We start from the raw sequence: 22306 nt of genomic DNA, 5'->3' as shown, positions 1-22306 counted from the left end.
TAAAATGTGTAATGTAATGGATTACTTTACTGACCTCAACTTTTATCATGCAATTTGTAAAGGACTACAATTTGTTAGTAATCTACCCAGCATAAATGTATATATAGAGTGTGTATGAGATGCATGTTTCTTGACAGATAAAGTGCTAATTCTTAAAAAGTAAGTTCACACTCTCCTCAAAAATGTATCACTGTCAGTAGAACAAACTACACAGCACAAGTTACACACTGAAGCTGAATGCTTAAGAGTTATTTTGTTTGTTTAAATCCCTAACTAAATATGTGCAACAGTAACAGTTATACTTTCCTTAGCAAAACAACCAATAACTCTAAGTAACAAATTCCTCCAGAGTGACTGGCAGCAGTATGGTGTAGGTATATGTTTTGTTTACAGTTATTATTCAATAACAAACAAACATAATAACAGCAACTGTTAGTGGGAAATATGCAGGTGTTTTCCTGATGATTGTGAAATTGTTAGTGCTGATCTAACAGATGGTTGGAGCAGCTCTGCAGCAAGTGTTGTTTAAAGCACCCCAGGCAAAACTGGCCCTAAACTTTCTGATCTTCAGCAAACACAGATATTTAAGCCCACACACACGTCATGATGTCAAGAGACAAACATGCAATCTCAGACAGCATGGGCTGGAGAGCATTCCAGAGAGACAGGACATACATCCTTTACCACAGATGGCTGTCGCTGTGTCGAGCGCTGAACTACTTCAGCTAAAGGGAGGGAAAAAAAAACAAAAAAAAAAACTCCTCGAGCCCCAGAAGTAAACAATGATGAATGAGCCGAGCGACTGCTGTAAAATACAGCCGAGTGTACATTTACGCCTGTTCATTTCATTTGACTAATTGAAAGAGCGCAAAGAGGCGTGCGATATTTCACCAAGTTATGAAGCGGGTCATATTATTTTTTTAATTTTTTTTTTTGTTTTTTTTGTTCTCAGGGCGCAGTCTGAGAAGTGCATAGCCCAAGGCCAGTCCTGCCATGACCTGGGTGCGTGCCTAACCCTGTCAGACATAAAATCTGCATTATGCTCAAATTGATGTATTACTATGTGACACATTATGAATATTACATCACAAACACACAGCTGCTGTCAGTCAGGGAAAGAATGGTCGCCCTCTGCACCAAGTGAAGCATGGGAGACATTGCGCGAGAGTGGCGCCTATTGGGTTCATCTGTATAGTAAATGATTCATACAGAACACAGTGTCAAGAAAAATGCACTTAGGTCTAAGGTAGACAAAAGAATGTGTTTCTCTCTCCCTTCTTCCCACCGCTGGGTTTCATGTTGAAAACCTGACAAATGGTGGTAACATAGCGTGGCATTGCACTCCCATAGGCCTGGGCTTGATAATGAATGCATCGTTTCATCTTGTAGGAAAGGATAGCAAACACTCATTTGTGGTTATCACAATTCACACCTGAAATCGATTTTGCAAGTCTACAAAAAGAAAAAGAAAAAAGGAGGCAAGTAGCTTTAAGAGGAGTGTGGTTATAGCCTAAAGTATCAGTCTTTGCTTGTGCAATGTGATTTATGGTGTTGTGCAACAGCCGTTCATCCAAATAAAAGATTACTGAAAGTTGCCAAACTACACACTCCTGGGGTATTTCTCTTTTTTTCCAGGAGAAATAAAAACATATCAGCAAAACAAAATAAATTCATGAGTACCTAAAAAAAAAAAAAACAAAAAAAAAAAACGTTTTTTGCTTCAGGATACCAAATATTTCATATACAGTGAGGCCCAAAGGTCAAGACTGCTAGTGAAAATCTTAAAAAAGGAAAAAACAAAAAATAAAATAAAAAATTCTTACCAACCCCAAACCTTGTGGTCCCCATAAGGAATATAGCTTATAAATCATACTAAAGTTTTTTACAAAATGCAAAAAAGTTTTCTAGGATAGGATGTGTTTGAGGGTGTTTAGGGGATAAAATATACAATTTGTACAGTATAAAAATCATTATGTCTATGGAAAGTCGCCATAAAACATGGAAACCCAACGTGTGTGTCCATTCAAAGGTGTGGAATCAGTAAATATAAAATAAAAAAATAATGTTAAGTCTCTTATGCTCACCAAGACTTCATTTATTTGATAAAAAAATAGTAATATTGTGAAATATCATTACAATTTAAAAACTGCTGTTTTCAATTTTAATTTATTCCTGCGATGCAAAGCTGAATTTTCAGCATCATTACTCCAGTCTTCAGTGTTTTACATGGTCCTTCAGAAATCATTCTAATATACTGATTCATTAATCAAGAAACATTTCTTATTATTATCAATGTTGAAAACCGTTGTACTGCTTAATTTTTTTTTTTTTTTGGAAATCGTGATACTTTTTTCACAATTCTTTGATGAATAGAATGTTCAAAATAACATTATAAACATTATAAATGTATTTTCTGTCACTTTTGATCAATTTAATGCATCCTTGATGAATAAAAGTTCTTTCAAAAACTTTTTCAACAGTAGTGTATATAGTGCAAAATCTGAAATATTCCTAATTCATTTGCCACACGAGTTTTATTCGTCTTTGTTTATTTTATTTTATTATTTTATTTTATCCCTCCATTTTCCAAGTTTAAAATCCCAAATTTTCAATGCAGTGTCATACTTTTGCATTACTCTGTAATAGTACAGATATTGCAAAGACAAAAATCTTACATTCAAAATGACAACTGTGCTTGTCCATCAGTATGACAGTGTTCTGACCTGTATCTCTGATAGTCGTCTTCATCTTTATCCATGCTGACCAGCTGATTGGGACAGGCCTCATTTCCCAGAAGGCTCAGGTATTCCAGGGCTGGCGTCACTTCCACCAAATGCTCCAGCAGGGCCTCGATGTCGGTGAAGTGTCACAGGGCAGAGGTCAAGGAATCCAGGCTGTTAATTACATTAGCATTTACTCTGCGCTCTCCCCTGGCCTAGCCAGCCAGCACAACTCTGTCAAATTTACCGAAACCCTTCAAAAGGAGCTCAATAGGCATTATGCTAGAGAACACAAAGAGCGGGTAAATTTAAGGGCGAGATTTTGGCATTTGCTGCGAGTTTGGCCGTTCTCTTCCCCCGTTCCTCTTCCCATTTCCTGGGTGGCTTGGTGCAGAACATTAAAAACATTGACAAAATGATGGATGCCTTGTGGTAAAAACAGTTAGTGACTCCCTAAGCCATGGACACCCCCTTCCCCTTCACCCAGCACAGGGAAACAAACAGCCACTTCACAGCAAATTCATCACTAATACATTCACTTCATTGGAAAATGCTGCCCGAAACGTGTCAAAATACAACCACACTAATGCAGCACTTGAATTTCAATGGCAGCAGGCCACTACAGGATGTAAATAATTGGCCCATTAGCATGTGCAGACCACTTCACAGCAGAATTCGGGTCTGAGCTGCTGACACTCTGTCGGAGGAGAGCTGTTTGGAGAACAGAGGGTGAGGCTGCGTCATTATTATGTAGATGGATAGCATCCAGCGACAAACAGCGGAGCATAAATTTTCATCAGGCTAGCACATTTACTTTTGCCATTTATTTCTCTTTGCGTCTCATCACACAAACTAAGTGTAACGTGTAGTAGTGTTGTAATTGCTGACTGTCAACAGCTGGAAACTTGAAATTTGATCAAAGATTTACTTTTGCCGTGGGGTAGCTGGTACTGTATGTTACTCTGTTAGCTAATAACAGCTAATGCCATACTGGAGTTCAAAGATTGGTTAACAAAGTCTGTTTGCTCTGCTTTCTGGTCATGTGTCTCTACGCTAATTTACTGTAACTATAATATAGGTCATCATGATATGATCCGTTTCTTAGAAAATGGTCTAAAGGGGTTTTATCTTTCAGTCATGGGACTGTACTAGATATTTTGTTTTGCTTCTCCTCCACTAGAGGTCACCATGGCACAAACTCAAGTGAGTTTATCAAGCAACCCCATTAGACAGGAGCTCAATTTAACACAATAACATCATTTAAAGAGACGAAGTGTGGCAAAAGGAGATCCTACACTGCATCGCACAGAAAATCACAGCATATCCCGTCATTTTGTTCAAGCATGAAGGGAAAAGCAAAGCTTGAGAAAGGATATTTGGTTCTTATTGAGCGTTAGGGTATGGAGCCGTGGTAGCCTGGGCAACCGGAGGTCATTTCCGAGAAGATTGTTGTCCACAATCAGCTCTTCCAGTTGGCTGAACGCTTTCAGGCCTGTCAGTGACCTGCAATGATAAGGCAAGAGAGGAAAAATGATATGGCCCTAAATCTGAGCAGCCATTATGTGCAGAAATAAATATTTCAGGCGGGCCCTTTCACGGGCCGGAATAGTTTGGGCTTGGGACTGTCAGGAGAGTGAATGATAAGAATTAGTGGCGCTAAGATCCCCTGGCATGGTGCGGCATCCTTCACACGCTGGCAGCGTGAGTGATGAGGGTCACTCGTGAGTAGCCAGGATTCAAAACAAAAGGGCTTCAGAAATGCAGTGTGCGGGATGAATTTGTCAATGTCTTGTGCCTTCAGGCACCCAGCTTTGCCTGACCCTAACCCTCCATTCCCAAGATAAATAACTCTGTCACAGTTCACCTTCACTCCCCCAACACAAATTTAACTCGTCATCCATCATTTTCCCAGCGCAACTATAATGCCTAAGCCACAAATGGAATGAGTACAACTTCTGCAACTTCTCAGATGAGCCACTTACAGTTAAAAACAACTGCTTTTAGGGGGGAAAACTTGGACGTTTCTCCCTTTATTCCCGATAGTGACACCTAATCCCCGCACGCACACTGTCCCCAAGGACTTGCGCTCTGTCTGGGTCTTTTCCTCGCCCTGCACTGGCATAAACATGATGGAGGGTGGTGCTCAGGGTAATGTCGGGGCCTTGCAAAGTTCATTCCGTGGATGGTGCATAAAAGCCGGGGTGTGTGTTTCTAATCCCTCAAATGGCAGAGGCTGACAACCTACAATGTTAATGTGTCCACCCTTACTTAATTGACATTTAGGTCTGTCAGCCTCCTTGAGCAAAGAACAATTCGATGACAACTAGATGCTAGTCTCTGGCGCTCTTGGGACAAAATGGAAAAATAACACCTGCATATCATAATCTTATGGATTTGTTGTCGTGAGATCTTTTGCGTGAAAAATCCCATGGCAATCTGGGAAGTGTTGATATCTAGCCAGGTGAAGACTGTCTTTGGATGACACCCAACTATTGTAAATCGGTCCTGCCATCAGTCTCATAAAACTCTGTTGTGTTATGCAAATACCTCGCTCTTATCATGTAGAACATGGCTGATGAAATTTTATGGGCTTTAGAAGAGAAAGAAAGCAAACCTATAAGCAGAGAGCCAAGTACTCCAACCACAAGAGAAATACGTTCTATTTGTGCAGTCAAATCGCACCAAACTCGTACAGAGAAATGTCCCTGCTCGATAAATGAAAGCTGTTCTGCGAGCCCCCTCCACCTGTTTGCCTCAGCTGTATCTAGGTGGGTGTAATGTTATTAGCCGCTTAGTTAAGAGGCATCCGCGCGTCACAGGGGGGTTGCTTATTAATTGTTGTTTTCGTGTCACTACTGCTGTGTGCAAAAGGTGATTTAATCAGTTAAATTCACAGCCAAGGGAGCGGCCAAATCACATTCACAACAACAAACAGGGATTCAGCCCTAATATACCCACAACACATTGTGCCTAAACATTTCTGCTGCCATTATATACAGCATCTGTACAGTGTAGAAATGGAAAACTTTCAAAATATGATGCTAACTGAATGATTAATTAGTAAAGCACATGTAAAAGAACGGCTCACCTGAAAATTAACATTCTGTTATTTACTCACTCCTTATTTCTTTCCCGTGGAAGCCCAATTTTTGCCCCAGAGTAAAAATAAAACTATTTTTACTTATATATATATATATATATATATATACATATATATAGTTGTTGTTTTTTTCTTTCTCTGAGGCAGAAACAGCTTCAATACAGTTCAAATACAGTCCATATATCACTCTATTTTGTCAATGGAATGCAAAGAGAAAAAATTCAAAAAAATCTTCATGCAGCTCTTTTCACGACAACAGTTCATAGTTCATATTTAATAAATAATAGTGTGCTATATTACATGACTAATGCTTGCCATTTATTATGGTTACACTTTACTGGTGTCCTTGTTACAGTTTAAGTATTAAGCAATATTTATTAACAACGTGTTATAGGGTTACGGTTGGGAATAGGGCTTGGTTTAAGGTTAGTTGAATGGAATTATGCATAATATACTGTTATACTACTGTTATACTATATATATTTATATATATATATATATATATATATATATGTGTGTGTGTGTGTGTGTGTGTGTGTGTGGGCCCTATAATACACCCGGTGCAATGCGACGCAAGGCGCAGCGCAAGTGTGTTTGCTAGTTTGCGTCCGGCACCGTTCGCGTTTTCCCCTTCAGCGCCACGTCCTTAAATTAGTAAATGCATTTGCGCCAGTTAGTGCGCCCATGGGTCTAAAAAAGAGGTGTGTTCAGGCGCATTGCTATTTTAAGGAGCTGAAAATAGACTGTGCCATAGACCAACTCAAACCTGGTCTAAAGTCTAAAGTCAATGGCACAATATTTTTTTGTTAGAGCGCGTTGGTAGAAACTGCGCCTATGGGCGCGTCCACAGTGCGTTTTCACAGTGCGCATTGACTTTGCTTATTACACACAGGGATGCGCATCACACAAACATGTCAAATATTAAAAACAAAAGGATTACAGTGTAAAAGAATATTATTGTGTAGGCTACATAAATATAAAAATGTAATGATGAATAGTCATTGGGTGTATGCTACCTATTTTCAATTCAGCCTATTACTACTTATAATGATGAACGAAATTGGCTAATTAATTGAACAATCGTGCCAATACACACACATATATATTAACTGACTCATCGCGCGGAGCTATTTGAAAGCCCGGTTTAACTTCGCGCACGAGCAGATCGGTTTCTTTGCTTGAAAAGGGTTCAGCTTTTCCGCCAACAAATTCCACCATGTAAATATCAATCCGCCATGGCCCGAGCGCATGTCACTCTTAAAGGGAATGGGAGATGACACTCTGATTGGTTTATTGAACGTTACGCCCATTACTCATTAAGAGAATAGGGACAACCCATTTCAAAAATGCGCACGGACCGTTTTTCTGTCGTTAAAATAGCAAAAGTGGACTTGGACACGCCCTGCGCCATGCACTTTACACTTTGAGTTTAGATCGTCAAAATAGGGCCCTGTGTGTGTGTGTGTGTGTATGTATATATATATATATATATATATATATATATATATATATATATATATATATATATACAGCTATGGAAAAAATTAAGAGACCACTTAACATTGATTTCTGAACTAGGAGTGGTCTCTTAATTTTTTACATAGCTGTATATATATATATATATATATATATATATATATATATACAGCTATGGAAAAAATTAAGAGACCACTTAACATTGATTTCTGAACTTGAAGTGGTCTCTTAATTTTTTACATAGCTGTATATATATATATATATATATATATATATATATATATATATATATATATATATATAGTACATGTAACAAGAAACAAGGACAAAATAAAGTGTTACCGTATTTATAGATAATACTGCATTTTGTATATTTAAATGAACATGCCACATCTGCCTAAGTCACACTTCAAAATTATTTGAATATACTGTACAAATCGTATGGACTTTATGAACTTTGAGTTAGTTGCATGTACCTAATCCATAATCTATATTTATTACTATAGTAACTGCATGCAATATATGTAACAATGACACTGTAATATAAAGTGTTACCAAAAAGTGTATTCCACTGAATAAAAAAACAACTTGAGGGCGAGTAAACCTTGTACATACACTTATGTAAACTAAAATAATGTCAATACACAAGCAATCTAAACCTCAATCACACACAAAACAATCTCAGGTAGGAACCTCTCTGACTCACACCTCGTCCCCATGGGGAATCCAAAACTGACTGCACATTTTCACCACCATCTTCAAAGTCACACCACAATGACAGAATAGCACAATGCAGAGAGCGTCGTCTGATCTGAGGCGAGAAGTAGAGAGATGGACGGGAAGACACGACAGTGGGAAAGAGAGATAGATTTAACGAGCCACGCCAATGAACCCACTCCTTGTTAAGATAATTATGATCAAGCTCATTGTCACAGTGAATATCTCAACGTGTTTGCCAGTGCAGCGTGTCTGGCTCTATCTGCCTGAGTTAGCACATGGCTCACAGACCCAGCTGCTAAACAACTGCTGCTGGAAAAAACACGATTACACATCATAAATAAGGCGACCAAATGATCATGATACAAATTTAGGACGGGTCAGAAATGGCTTGGTGGATAATGCGGGCACTATAATGTTTCGTTGACCCCTTTTTAATCCAGCGTTGAGTGATTTACAGTAATGTTTTGTAAGAAAAAGACATTTTTAAATTAAAAAAGCTTTAATAAATCTAATCTTTGGAGACATTAATCACATTATTTGGACGATTGAGCAAAAGCCAAAATTGAATTAGTGTGAAACTTTATAATGGTCCAAAACATAATGCATTGTTTTAGACAAACCGTAAAGAATGATGGTCAAGCCCTTGCTGATGCAATCGACACAAACAATCAAATAAAAAACATGACTAATGATGTTTTCTCCTAACAAATGTTAGCTCTATGCAAATTGTACCAGCAAACTTTATCTAGGATGCTTTTTTTTCTCATAACTCCATGTGGTGACACATTTCTGGAAATCTTCCCCTCATTAAGCCACCAAAATGAAAAAGAGGATCAACATCACGGTGTTGTCTTCACATTTTTGTGACATGTTTAGTTTTACTGAGGAACAGAGACTAGCTTGTATATGATGTGGCTAATTATTCAGACAAATAGCATCCTGATGGTAATTCTTGCTCATAAAATTGGGATGTCTTGTAATCCCATTATTAAACATAATGACTAGTGGAATGAGGAGGAAAAAATACTGACAGAGAAGGTTGATAGAATTAAAAGAAGGTCAAACGATTCGATTATTACCAAAGGTTATGTAAAAAAAAAAAAAAAAAAAAACGGTGACAGGTTGCTGACATGTGAAACAAGCGCTCGCTGAGAACGTCTGCTTCCACGCCTTTTCAAACAGCCGCCATGTAAATGCTGTTAGTCAACCTTTCAAAGCCAGGGCCTGTAAAACAAATTACTATGCAGACTATCCTCAAAAGAAGCCAAACAAGAGGACAAGAGCTCAGACAATGACACAGAGATGGCTTGACAGAGATGGATGGATCGATAGACAAATACTAATGCGGACATGCTGATTGATAAACTGCTGCTGACAACAGGGGAAAAAACACTCTGTGATTATTGGTTGAAATGTCAGTCACTGCAGCCATTAGTCAGCCAGCTTTCGCAGGTCACATGTCCAGGGAGGGAGAGGCAGAGGGAGTAAGAGTGGAGAGAATCCAGATACACCTGCTGAGTTGATACAACCGAGTTAGCAAATAGCGCTAACCGCAAATAACATTCTCAGACACGGCGCTCATTCAAACACACTCACACTGCCTTTGTATTCCGAGTCTGTGTTCCAGCAGTGATCCCATTCAGCAAAAGCCTCCTTCTGTATGATACTCCCAGCTTTGATATTTCCCTTTGCTATGGCCAATAATTCCCTTGTTTGCTCGCCGGTTTTAAAAGGCCTTTCTCTTCTCTGCTCTCTTTTTTGAGTCCCCAGTGTGTCTGTTCTTGACAGAGCAGCTCTGATCATCCTTTGATATTAGTCTCTCTCATATCCTCAGCTCCACAGTGTCACCCATGTGTCTGAAGCCAAAACTGGGTCCCAGAACAGCCACGGGTGTTCTAGATCGTACATATATACCAGCTGATCTGCAACCAGCACCACAGCTCGGTCTCAAAGTATGGTCAACGGCGGATGGCTGTCCGGATCCCATTGTTTGGGACCTTGCCTGTGTGAGGATTGGAATCAGACTTTAGGCCTTGTTTTAAAGTTAAGAGGGGAGATTTAACATCAAAGCGTCCTCCGGTGCAGGAAAAGTAATGTTTTTATTCCGAAGAGGCTGCGAAGGCTTGGGAGTGACAGGCAAATTGACACGCTGTTCACAGGGCAAAAGATAAATGTTTGATGAATTGGCCAATCCGGTTGGAGTGATGGGCTTCATATGTGCATAATGGACTGGCTGCCTGGCAGTTCTGATTGCCTGCCAAGATAAGAAACTATAATGAATGAAAGAGGGAAGCGGGGCTGTAAAAACAGGGATTGGACTGGTTTTAATAAATGTAAAAAAAATAAAATAAAAAAAAACGCGAAGAAAGAAAAAATGCACGTGACACAGCAAAGCTGTCCATCAGAGGACATGACAAACTCGTCGCACAGAGAAAATGAGTGAATCAACTATTTTTCAGAGGATGATCTGCAGTTGTGATAAATGTGAGGTAGAACGCCACATCTGCCTATTGTGTCATTCTCAGAGTTTTTTTTTTTAATCAACTTTACAACCTTGAATATAATCTTGACACCAGCTTCATGCAGAATATATGTGCCAAAGGAGCTTAGATGCACTCCTACCTTCAACCTGCATGCAATTCTGTTTTCAATCTTCAGAAACATGATGCTTCAGATGCAGCGGCACTATAAATCTTCAGTTTGGCAGTATTAGGCAACCATTATCTGGCTTAATCTCAGCCCCTCCACCCCGCCTGACATCAAACATGTCACCAGCCCTAGGGTGGCAGCAATTTACAGATCACATGTGTAAGGAAATGGGCTTGAGCTATGTTGCAATTTACATGTGTTAAAGGCTTATGGAGCAGTCATCCTGCAGTTTTAATGGGGACGCCCACTGGTTGGGTGATTTTCTTCCAATATATAATGTACATTTTGGTTTGTTATTTACGTGGATATTCACAAACCTGCAGTGCATAATTTGGCTCCATTTAACAACACTATCATTACAGTACTGCGTATTACACATATAAATAACAAATAGTTATATAAAGAGATAAATTTTAGTGTTTTGGAGAAGAAAAAAAAAACAACAAAAGTAAAAAGTAATAAAAAGTATTTAATTAGTCTTAAATAGCGGATTATAAGAAGAGATAACAAAAGGTCACTTAAAGGAATGGTGCGGCCAAAAAAATATGGGAATTTAATTGTTCCAGCTCTTTATTTATTCTGTTCTTTAGAATTTGTTTTTGCTTTACAAACAAGGAAAGTAGATAGTGATTTATACAGTCAAACTTCAAAAAAGCATATCATTAAATGGCTTAAAAGATTAGTTCACCCAAAAATGAAAATTCTGTCATTAATTACTCACCCTCATGTTGTTCCACACCTGTAAGATCTTCGTTCATCTTCAGAATACAAATTAAGATATTTTTGATAAAATCCGATGGCTCAGTGAGGCCTCCATTGACAGCAAGTTAATTTACACTTTGAAAAAGGCCAGAAAGGTACTAAAGACGTATTTAAAACAGTTCATGTGACTACAGGAGAATACTTTTTGTGTGAAAAAAACTAAACAAAGTAACAACTTTATTCAACAATATCTAGTGATGGGCGATTTCAAAACACTGTTTCATGAAGCTTCGAAGCTTTACAAATCTTTTGATTTGAATCAGTTTGGAGCGTATCAAACTGTATCAAACTGCCAAAGTCAAGTGATTTCAGTAAACGCAGCTTCGTTACGTCATAAATGTGTTTCGAAATTTCAGTGGTTCTTGTGACTTTGGCAAAAGATTTGTAAAGCTTTGAAGCTTCATGAAGCAGTGTTTTGAAATCGCGCATCACTAGATATTGTTGAATAAAGTCGTTATTTTGTTTTTTAGGCACATAAAAAGTATTCTCGTTGCTTCATAACATTAAGGTTGAACCACTGTAGTCACATGAACTAAGGTCTTACAGGTGTGGAACGACATGAGGGTGAGTAATAAATGACAGAATTTTTATTTTTGGGTGAACTAACCCTTTAAGAGGTCTCGGAATATAAAACACAAGAGGGATGGACTACTTTTAAGATAACTTTATGGTTTTGCTTCTACGTCAGAACGCAGGCTCATTATTGGCCAGTTCCTGCGTCAGCACCCGGAAGCGCTGCACTGTGTTTACAACGTAAACAGCGTAGGAGACTGGCAGAAAAGAGAATAAATTGTTGAACAAAGTCATTATTTGTTTTGTTTTTGCACACAAAAAGTATTCTTGTCGCTTCATAACATTAAGGTTGAACCACTGTAGTCACGTGGACTATTTAGACGACATCTTTGCTACCTTTCTTGGCCTTAAAATTGGTTACGACGTTGCTGTGTATAGGTCAGAAAGCTCTCGGATTTCATCAAAAATATCTTAATCTGTGTTCCGAAGATAAATGAAGGTCTTACAGGTTTGGAACAACATGAGGGTGAGTGCTTAATGACAGACATTTCATTTTTGGGTGAACTAACCCTTTAACTGTGTGGGGTGGAAATTATATTTCTCATAATATAAACAGAAGAAATAATGTCATACATATTTGGAATGAAATGAGGGTGAGTAAATGATGACAGATGATTTTCAATTTTGGGTGAACTATCCTCTGACTGGACCAGGCAGTGGTGTGCTGGGTTAGGGTGGGGTTGAATCGGGTCGGGCGGGGGTTCGACCAGAAGAAGGACTGAGGCGAGGGATGAAACGCCTGGTGAATTATAGACTGCCTCTCAAGATTCACAGCTCTCAGTGGTAGGAGGTTAATATTCTCACATGTCATTAGGTCCGCTGGCTCGGCTGACGGCTCATTGAATCAGGCAGCAAATGATTTCCTCATGCAGCAAAGGACAGCACACTTCAAAGGGAGAAGGGGCTGAGGTCAGAGCCGCTCCGCTGTGATTAATAGCTCCGGATCAGTCGAGGTTGGCCGTAAGGTAAGAATGTGTCTGAGGCTTTTGACAGAGCTGACTCTTTAAGCTGGGTTTGACCCCCGGCCCTGGCAAACTTTGTTTCCAGTGCCAAGTCTGACTGACCTGATGGGCCCTGTCAGGGGCAACCTGGACTTCATGAGCTGAGCTGCAACGTGCACAAATCACCTCGTGTTACAGAGTACCGAGGGTGTCTGTCCAATCGCTGTCTAATCACTTACCCTCGCTTCAGTCATGCAAAAGGCACAACCTGCACTTCAAAGGACAGCTTCTGGAACAGGCTTGTGTGTTCTTTGGGTCAAATATACACAAATTGTAGTTGTCTAAATTTGAGCAGTGCTATTCAAAATGTGGCCCTCAAGATATTTTTTTTTTCATCATCATCATGGACAGGGCAACAATCAAATTGATGGATACATTTTCTTATGATAATAAAGAGCAGGACTGACAGAATACGGTGGGACTGTCAATGGTACAGACACTGCAGAGACTATACAACCACAGATATACCACAGTATATGGTAAAGGAAAGTATTGACTGTTGCAGACGAGTGCTTCCAATATAGACAGCTTCTTGGATTACATTGGGATTGGTTTAGTTTTGACGTAAATAGGGTGTAAATAAAGGTTGTTTACAACATTGTGCATTGTGGAATAATGCTATATTTATATATATATATATATATATATATATATATATATATATATATATATATATATATATATATATATATATATACACACACATAGATGCTTCATTAGCGGCCTCATTAGCGTAAGCCGTCTGCCATATTGGAGTGGTCCGTGAACATTTGAGAGCAAGTTGACAGTGACAAGTTCACATAAATGAATATCTATATGATGATTTAGCTAAACTAAACAATAACTACAACAAGACGAAGGCATCAGCTGACACTACATTAAAAAGTTACCATAGTAAACGTAAAAACATTAAAATAACATAGTAAAAGAATGTAATATTGAGTTAATACATATAAAAACCACAAACCAACAAATTTTCACCAGTGAAAGGTTTTCCTATTTCTTCTGGAATTTAAATCTTGGTGGGTTTTATAACCAGAAGCTGTGCAATGTTGTGCCATCATTGATTCTTACTGTGAGTGATGACACCCTGAACGTTTCAAGATGGCGGGCGCGCTGATGTGTCTAGAGCGGTGGAATGAGACATCTACGTACACGTATCTATGGCATTAATATTGTATTCAACTGGTGTGTTTACATTGGCTATTTTAAAGTAGTTTCAAGCACAACTCATCCAATCGGATTAACAATGTATTACTGGTTTTGTATTAAGGTGTAATGTGAAACAGCCGTTTACACACTGTCGTGACACATATTTTTTTTATTAGTAGTAATCTTATCTTTTGTGTTGATCAAGTTCCTAAAAAAAATTAACAATGAGATAAAGACAAAAACTTTTGTACAGTATTTAACTGAATTATGGATATTACATAAACATTTATGCATTGAATTTCCAACAAAAATTATATATTGATATCCAACAATATCCACTATGGCGGACGGCTTACGTATAGCAGCCTATTGTATTTGTATATATATTACATAAAATTACTCATATCACATACTCTACGCAACTCATTAATATAAAATAATATATGAAATTAGGGGGTTAAAGGCATCCTGCTCTGAGGCCTAAACTATCCAATGTGAAGACCACACAATAAACGTAAGCAGCATTATTACACCAAAATCATTAACATCATGTAAAATATAGGTGTAATTTTTAAGATTAAAGTAAAAACAGAGTCAGCCACTTTATTTTGGAAGCACTGCAGCGTAACTTTATATGGGTCTCCTGGTAGAGAAATGGTCGACACCATTTCTCTTCATGCCTCATGGCCTCCCTGTCTCTGGTGCAACCCAGTTTCTTTTAAACGACACCACTGACTGATTATACCTCTCCTCGCAAAACAAATGCATTCTCCCTTTCGTACCGCTGCCCTGAAAATCAATTCTATTCTTTACAGATGGCACCACAGTCATCTGCCATCACTGTTTATCTGCGAGGGAAATTAATCTTAGAGCACTTTGCATTTAGATAAATACCAAAAAGTAAAATCAATGACTTTGAAAATGATGCAGTAACTGGGGGAAAATATTATCAATGACTAAAATATACAGAATGAAACCATTACGCATTTGCAGCAGAGGAATTACTATGAGTAAAAGTTAGTCTTTATTTTGAAAAAAAAGAAAAAAAAAAGAAAAGATATTACCGCGACCGAAAAGTATTTATATCATTTTTTTACCTCTAATACACCACTATGTCCAATTCCATTCAGCTTCCTGCTAGTGAGGTCAAAAAACGCGTTCTGGTGCCGGAAGTGATGTCTCGCCCATATACTTCAATGAGCGCGAGACATCACTTCCGTTGTCAGAGCGCGATCTGACCTCACTCACCGGAAGCTGAACGGAGTTGGACATAGTGGTGTATTAGAGGTAAAAAATGATATAAATACTGTTCGGTTTCTCACACAAACCGATCGTTTTGTGTCTTAGGACATTAATGTGTCGTCACGAGCCGCAGGGTTTCATTTGGATTTGTCTAAGCAAGGTTTATTCACTCTTATAGATGAAGTTCCCAATCACTGCTATTATTTGAATGACAGAGGGCAGCGGTTGCAGTTAAAAATCATCATTTGTGATCGACTGAAGAAAAAATGTCACCTACATCTTGGATGCACTGGGGGTAAGCAGATAAACATCAAATTTTCATTTTTGGGTGAACTATCCCTTTAAAAAAAATGTTTTTTTTTCGGAATTTGAATATGGAACTGCAAGAGGCATTACACTTTCTTCGTAAGTTAAATACAGAAGGCAGTCTGGCAGAAGCTTGCTATTTTACTTTATAACTGGTTAAATGTGAATATTTGTTCTTACACAAGCGCATCTATTCGCTTCAGAAGGCCTTTATTAACCCCCCGGAGCCGTGTGGAGTACGTTTATGATGGATGGATGGACTTTCTTGAGCTTCAAACTCATTGGCTCTGTTCACTGCCATTATAAAGCTTGGATGCTTCAGGATATTATTATTATTATAACTCTGATTGTGTTAATTTAGAAAGAAGAAAGTCATATACACCTAGGATGGCTTGAGGGCGAGTAAAGCTTGGGGAAATTTTCATTTAAAAGTGAACACTTCATTTTCGTTTATGCCCTTGTCAACAGCACACAAACAACGTGAACTGTAACACTTTATCTGCTTATTGATTTATACTCATTTCTTTTAATGTTATAACAAAAGAATCATTATTGAAAGGAAAAGAATATTTATAATTACTATTAGTAACCATAATTACTTTTGTTCGGACATGCACAGACATAAGCAGTTGATATTCTGTTAAATACATTCATATGCCAGCTGTCTAAAAATCACAATACTGGCTTAATCAGGCACATTCATAATTGGACTACAAACAAATTGCGATATTAATTCAAATTTTTATGTGCTTGTAAAAAAAAACAAAAAACATGGCCACTGCTCCTAAAGAGCAAGCATTTGAAGACACTGGAAGGCACAAAGCACAGATATCTGGGGTTGAGGCCGTTGTACTGTCAAGCTGCAGCCCTGTATGCTTGAGAATCTATCTAATAGCAAATAATCACTACCTTGCTGTCACTTCATGGCAAATGATCAATGACACTTGATGGATGACCCTGTCTGGTGCCTGCCCGTGGTCTGCATCACTCCCATCCCCACTCACAACCACATGAGACAGCCATGATTCCGCGCCTTATGGCCAACCACACATTCCTCCAAGAAAGCTTTCATTTCACTTTCTCAAAGCCGTAAATGAGGGGCTCAGAGAGAGAGAGAGAGACCGAGAGAGAGAGAGAGAGGAAGGAAATTCAGTCTTTATCCAAATGATTGGCCACTGAGAAAAGAAATCGTAATTTTTCAATATTAGAGGGAAATTAAATCATCTGATGATCTAATTGGGAGGATTACGGTCCCCCACCTGTGCTGTCACTCTCTGGGGCCCCATTACAAGGCCCTTATTAGTTTTTACTTGGCAGATTAAAATGCGAGCGCCGCAATCTTTGATCTCTCACTTGCTGACACAAATCCTTTCAAGCCCCAACATTTTCTGCTGGGTAATTAATGCTAATTAAAAGGTTTCAAGCAGTCAGTGAGCGCCGCTCTTCTCCCGTCCAAATTGCCATCAACTTCCCCTATCTACGGATCTGCATGTCATGCACATTTCCTCATCATACACAGTTTTATCGCAACGTCTATGCAAACAACAAATTATAAATTATATGTAGGCAACTTGCCAGAGTGCTATCTTCTAACTGAACTTTTGGAAAATATAGGAGCACAATCCTTAATACTAAAATAAACAAAAATACAGCCGCGCCACAAATATAACTTGTGGGTTTCAAGTCAATTCGCCAATCTCTAATTGCCGAGCAAAACGCAGGAATGATGTTAGACAGCCTAATGTATGTTTAAAAACCTATAAAAGGATTTGTTTATATAACTGTCACATGTAAATGCTGACTCTCTACAATTTATGTATACATCAAAAATAGGTTAACACAATTAAAGTTAAGAATTGTACCTCAGCCAATTTAGAAATCCGGCTTTTCCACATACAAATATCCCGTACATATATTCCAGTTACATATAGGCTAGTCTTTTCATTTGTGTTAAGTAAAAGTATATGCAAATAAATCTGGTTGTAATTAAATGAAGAGTGGTTTGATTTAATTGCAAGTCTCTCTACATTGGCAGTGCTTTGAAACCACTTAAATATATGAGGCATATCCACCCTGACTCCATCATCACTCACTTATTATGTTGTAATTAGCTGTCGCTCCGCCATATCATTATGTAGCTCAGTAAAGTGTCAGGTATGAAGATGTCTCCTCCTGACGAGCAAAAGGCAATATCATTATACAATGCTACAAAATGATAATTACATTACTTCTGCATCAGTACCAACCCTATGTGATAATTAGACACATATTCAAACCAATTAAACTCCTGATGCAGCCTGTTTTTCCCCTATCAAACATACAGTTTGACTTCTCCAACGCCCTGTCACGAATATATCACATAAAATGTTTTTGGGACTCAGAATAACCTGTGCATGCAAAGATGAAAAAAGGAGGTGAACAGTGAGCGTCGTCGTTTTATGGTGTGAATATAAATTTGAGCTAATTATGAACATTACATAATTCCTATAAATCGACAGATAACCCAACTTAAAGGGATAGTTCAAGCTGTTCCAAACCTATAAGACTTCCTTTTCATACAGGAAAGACAAAAGGAGTAATTTAGCTGTAATGTCCAAGCAGCTCTTTTCAATACAGTAAATGTGAATGGGTCATCGTTTACTTTAATTGTATGGAAAAGCGCAGCTTGGACATTCTGCGAAACATCTTCTTTTGTGTTCCACAACAGATAGAAAAGTCATAACAGTTTGTAAAGACACTTTTCATTTTTGGGTAAACTAATCCATTAAAAATGAAAATCTTCTACACTAAAGCAGTAGGTGCGTCAGTCCATTAAAATGTTAGTCTGTGGTTGTCTTGAAAGTCAAAGGAGACATTGATGGTTATTGGAAATATTATGGTCAAAAACCATAGAAACATTTGGAAACACTTTGAGCAACAAATTGCCTGACAACCATAATGTCTGTTAATAATGTCCTTCTTTGCACATGAAACATTATATTCTTATTGTTATAGCACTTTTTTATGTTTAGCCATCCTAGACATTGATCTATTCCTACATCACTCTGATCTAAGAAGAAATAGGAAGGCCTCCTTTTCATTTTCAGATGCCCTCTCTAATACACAGACATGACACTTTAAAAGAGGCACGTGATGGACGATTTATGCAATTTTAACTGAAGTTCGGTTTGATGTAAGATTATTCTCATTCTCTCTGCCATTGCTTCATTACCTTAGAAAAGGCAGGAATCATTAAAAGAGGCAAGTCCAGTCAAATCTCTGTATAATTCTATAGAGTTGAACTGCTGTCAACATCATTAACCATCATTTCTCCAACTCGCTTCATGACTTATGAAGTGTTCTTTATTGTGTAATGATCCAAATCTCTTACAAAATCACCCTCTTCAAAGGCCCCTGGGACGTACCACCCATGCAGCCTGCCGACATGTCAGAGGCAAAGATCAAATGAAGCTCAGTAATTAGGCACTTTTCTTTATCTTACAGTCGCCTGTTTACTTCCATTTTCAGGTGATAGTCACGTAGCTGTAAAGTGAGCGTAAACAATGAGTGTGCGGTAACGAGCAGAGGAATAAGGTAAAATGCCTTTGATGTCTTTTTGTAGTTCAAAAGCATTACTGGGTTATGATCTCAGACAGCTGAGCTTGAAGAATGTAATGTAAACACTGGCCACGTTAAGGTTTAGAGGGTCACCGAAACAGCTCATGGACAAACCTGCTGTAATACTTTAAAGTAGTGGTTGGGCTTCAGGATGTACATTTTAAACTGAATATTGAGTGGTGACAAAACACTGTTAACAAAATTGTTTAACATAAAAAGTGCATGTAATCTTGCATCTCATGATAGTATAGCTTAAAATTTTTAAAAAAAAATTAAAACATGGAATTAGATGGATAGAAATGACTAGCATCACCAAACAGCATTGCAAAAATAATGTGTTTTACCAAACCCTATATTTAATATAATATAATATAATATAATATAATATAATATAATATAATATAATATAATATAATATAATATAATATAATATAATATAATATAATATAATATAATATAATATAATATAATATAATATAAACTACAGTCGTAGGAGTACAACGGTTCTTGATAAAAAAAAAAACGAACTGTACCATTCTTCACCCACAGTACGTACGCACTTGCACCGAGGTTCAACTGAAATCTGACAACGCATCTATAAAATGGTTTGTTAAAAATAACAATGCATAAAACAGACAGAGTTTGTTTCTATCGATGGTTATTTGTTCTTATTTTCTTTTTTTTATTATTAAAGAAGTAGTCCTTTTTTCCCTGAACATAGCACATACCTTTGGAAGCTTGTTTCCACCACTAAATAAAAAATAAAAAAGGTAATTGCGACTTTTTATCTCACAATTTTGACTTCTTTTCTCATAATTGCAAGATATAAACTCGCAATTACAATTAATAAAGTCAGAATTGCGAGTTACAAACACATTTGTGCGTTATAAACTCAGAATTGCGAGTTATAAACTCACAATTTGCGAGAAAAACGTCAGAATTGCGAGATATAAACTTGCAATTGCGAGTTATAAAGTCCTATTCTGACTTTTTTTCTCAGAATTGACTGTTTATATCTCACAATTCTGACTTTATAACTCACAATTGTGTTATAAAGTCAGAATTGCGAGAAATAAAGTCAGAATTGCGAGCTATAAACTCACAATTCTTTTTTTCCGCAAGTTTATATCTCATAATTCTGAGAAAAAAGTCATAAAACTTGCAATTGCGAGTTATGAAGTCTAATTCTGAAGAAAAAAAGACTGACTTTTTTCTCAGAATTGACAGTTTATATCTCATAATAACGTAATTGCGACAAAAGGTTAGTTTGAGCCAAAATTCTCTTTGATTGTACACATACCATTTGACATTCACAACAAACGATATGGGAAGCGATTGCTCCTGCCTTTTGAACATTGATAAGCCTGTTTATTTTGCTGCCTTAATTATGCAATCGGAACAGTCAATAGCCACTAGTTTCGAGTATCTCAGCACATTCTGCATGTACTGTATGAGTAATGATTGAATGATTCCTCATATACATGCTACACATGAAGCCATGACAAATTAGTCTGGGAGATGGCCCCATTGGTCACAATGAAAGATACTCCCTGTATTTTGACTCAGGGTAAGCTCTCTTTGTGCACACACCTTTATCTGTCAGTGTATGTGCGCGTAACCTCGTGCTCAGCAGGGGCGTCGAGGCAGTGCCGCAGGGGTGATGCTTCTCAGGGGCCTGAGGACCTACAGTAAATCTTCAAACAATTTAGACAAACAAAAGGCCACTGCGGCAGGAAAAAACACAAGGAAAAACAGATGAATAAGCAACATCAATTACCGACAGGGTTGACCTGTGAGCCCTCACACCACGGCTGGCCCCTCACACCCAGGGGTGGCAGATTGAAGCTGACATGCCTGGAGTGAGAACAGTACGGCCTCACAAGGCCTTTCCTCTGAGTGCGGACAGAACGAGAGAGAGAGTGCCAGCAGTGGGAGCTATGAATGAAAAATCACGCATAATAGGTCCCCGCTTTAGTTTAAAGTGAAACAAAATGGCTCAATTTGAGCACTTAGCCTGTGGAAAATTGGCGGCACTGAGATAGGACAGGAACATGCGAGGGGACAAGCGAATCAACCCTCTGATAAGTAGACTATAAGGGGAACAAAGCTGAATGTCCAACAGGCTTATAGTGAACTCAAGTGCGATTGGGCCCCTCGAATGGCCGCTTCAGTCTCCGCTTGCCCTACGAAAAAGACCTCCTCTCCCCTCAGCCGCTTTGTGCTCGACCAGTAGTTAAATAAATACAGCGCTCATATTTGTTCAACACACCGCGCTTTGTATTGTACCATTGGACATGTGTGTGAGGATGAAAATAGGCTAAATGCATAGGAAAGCAAGGAGCTTATAAGCTAACAGACTGAATTACAGAGGTATCATGTTCTTCCACACTGATGGAGGGTTTGTGACAGGGAATCTGTAAATGTTTATGTGAGCAAACTGAGTGTACTCACACTCTTAATCAGAAATTTGACTTGCATACTAATGACCACTTAGGATTATTTTTTTTTTATTGCATCAGAGGATATGTCTAAAAATAAAAAAAAAAACAAAAAAAAAAAACAGGTTACACTTTATTTCAATAGTTCACATTAGACATTCTACTAAATATAAGTAACTTTGCAAATGCATTTTAACTCTCATTAATTTTCAACTACAAGTCATCTAACTCTCAGAGTATTAGTAGACTATTAGGTTCGAGTTGGTTAAAATAATTGCAAAATTAGTAGAATGTCTGTTTGGTTGGTTGGGGGGTTATAAAAATAAAGTGTTGGCCGATATTAAGCAGACAGTCTACTAATACTCTAATGTAGTTGCAAAGTTACTTATTGTTATTAGAATGTCTAAAGTGGACTATCGAAATAAAGTGTCACCAATAATAATTATAAACAAAGACAACAGTTTATATGGACATAAATTCCCACACCACTAGCGTAATGGGACTACAAAAATAACCATTTCCAAACAGGTTTCCTGCCTTCCACAATATAATGTATTTATAATATAATTA

General features: G+C 37.9%; 1 protein-coding gene across 1 annotated transcript in view; it reads right to left on the bottom strand.

The window, feature by feature from the left end:
- The window catches only part of lrmda (leucine rich melanocyte differentiation associated), a 335881-nt gene that overhangs the window by 113892 nt on the left and 199683 nt on the right, over positions 1–22306 (bottom strand). The window contains exons 3-4 of the mRNA XM_067385135.1: positions 4097–4223; positions 2724–2863 (exon numbers count right to left, since the gene is read on the bottom strand). Of these exons, the coding sequence (XP_067241236.1) occupies positions 2724–2863; positions 4097–4223 (267 nt within the window). The remainder of the gene's footprint in view (positions 1–2723; positions 2864–4096; positions 4224–22306) is intronic.

The sequence above is a fragment of the Chanodichthys erythropterus genome, chromosome 5, assembly GCF_024489055.1.
Source record: "Chanodichthys erythropterus isolate Z2021 chromosome 5, ASM2448905v1, whole genome shotgun sequence".
NCBI lineage: Eukaryota > Metazoa > Chordata > Actinopteri > Cypriniformes > Xenocyprididae > Chanodichthys > Chanodichthys erythropterus.
This window is presented reverse-complemented; position numbering and strand designations above follow the sequence as displayed.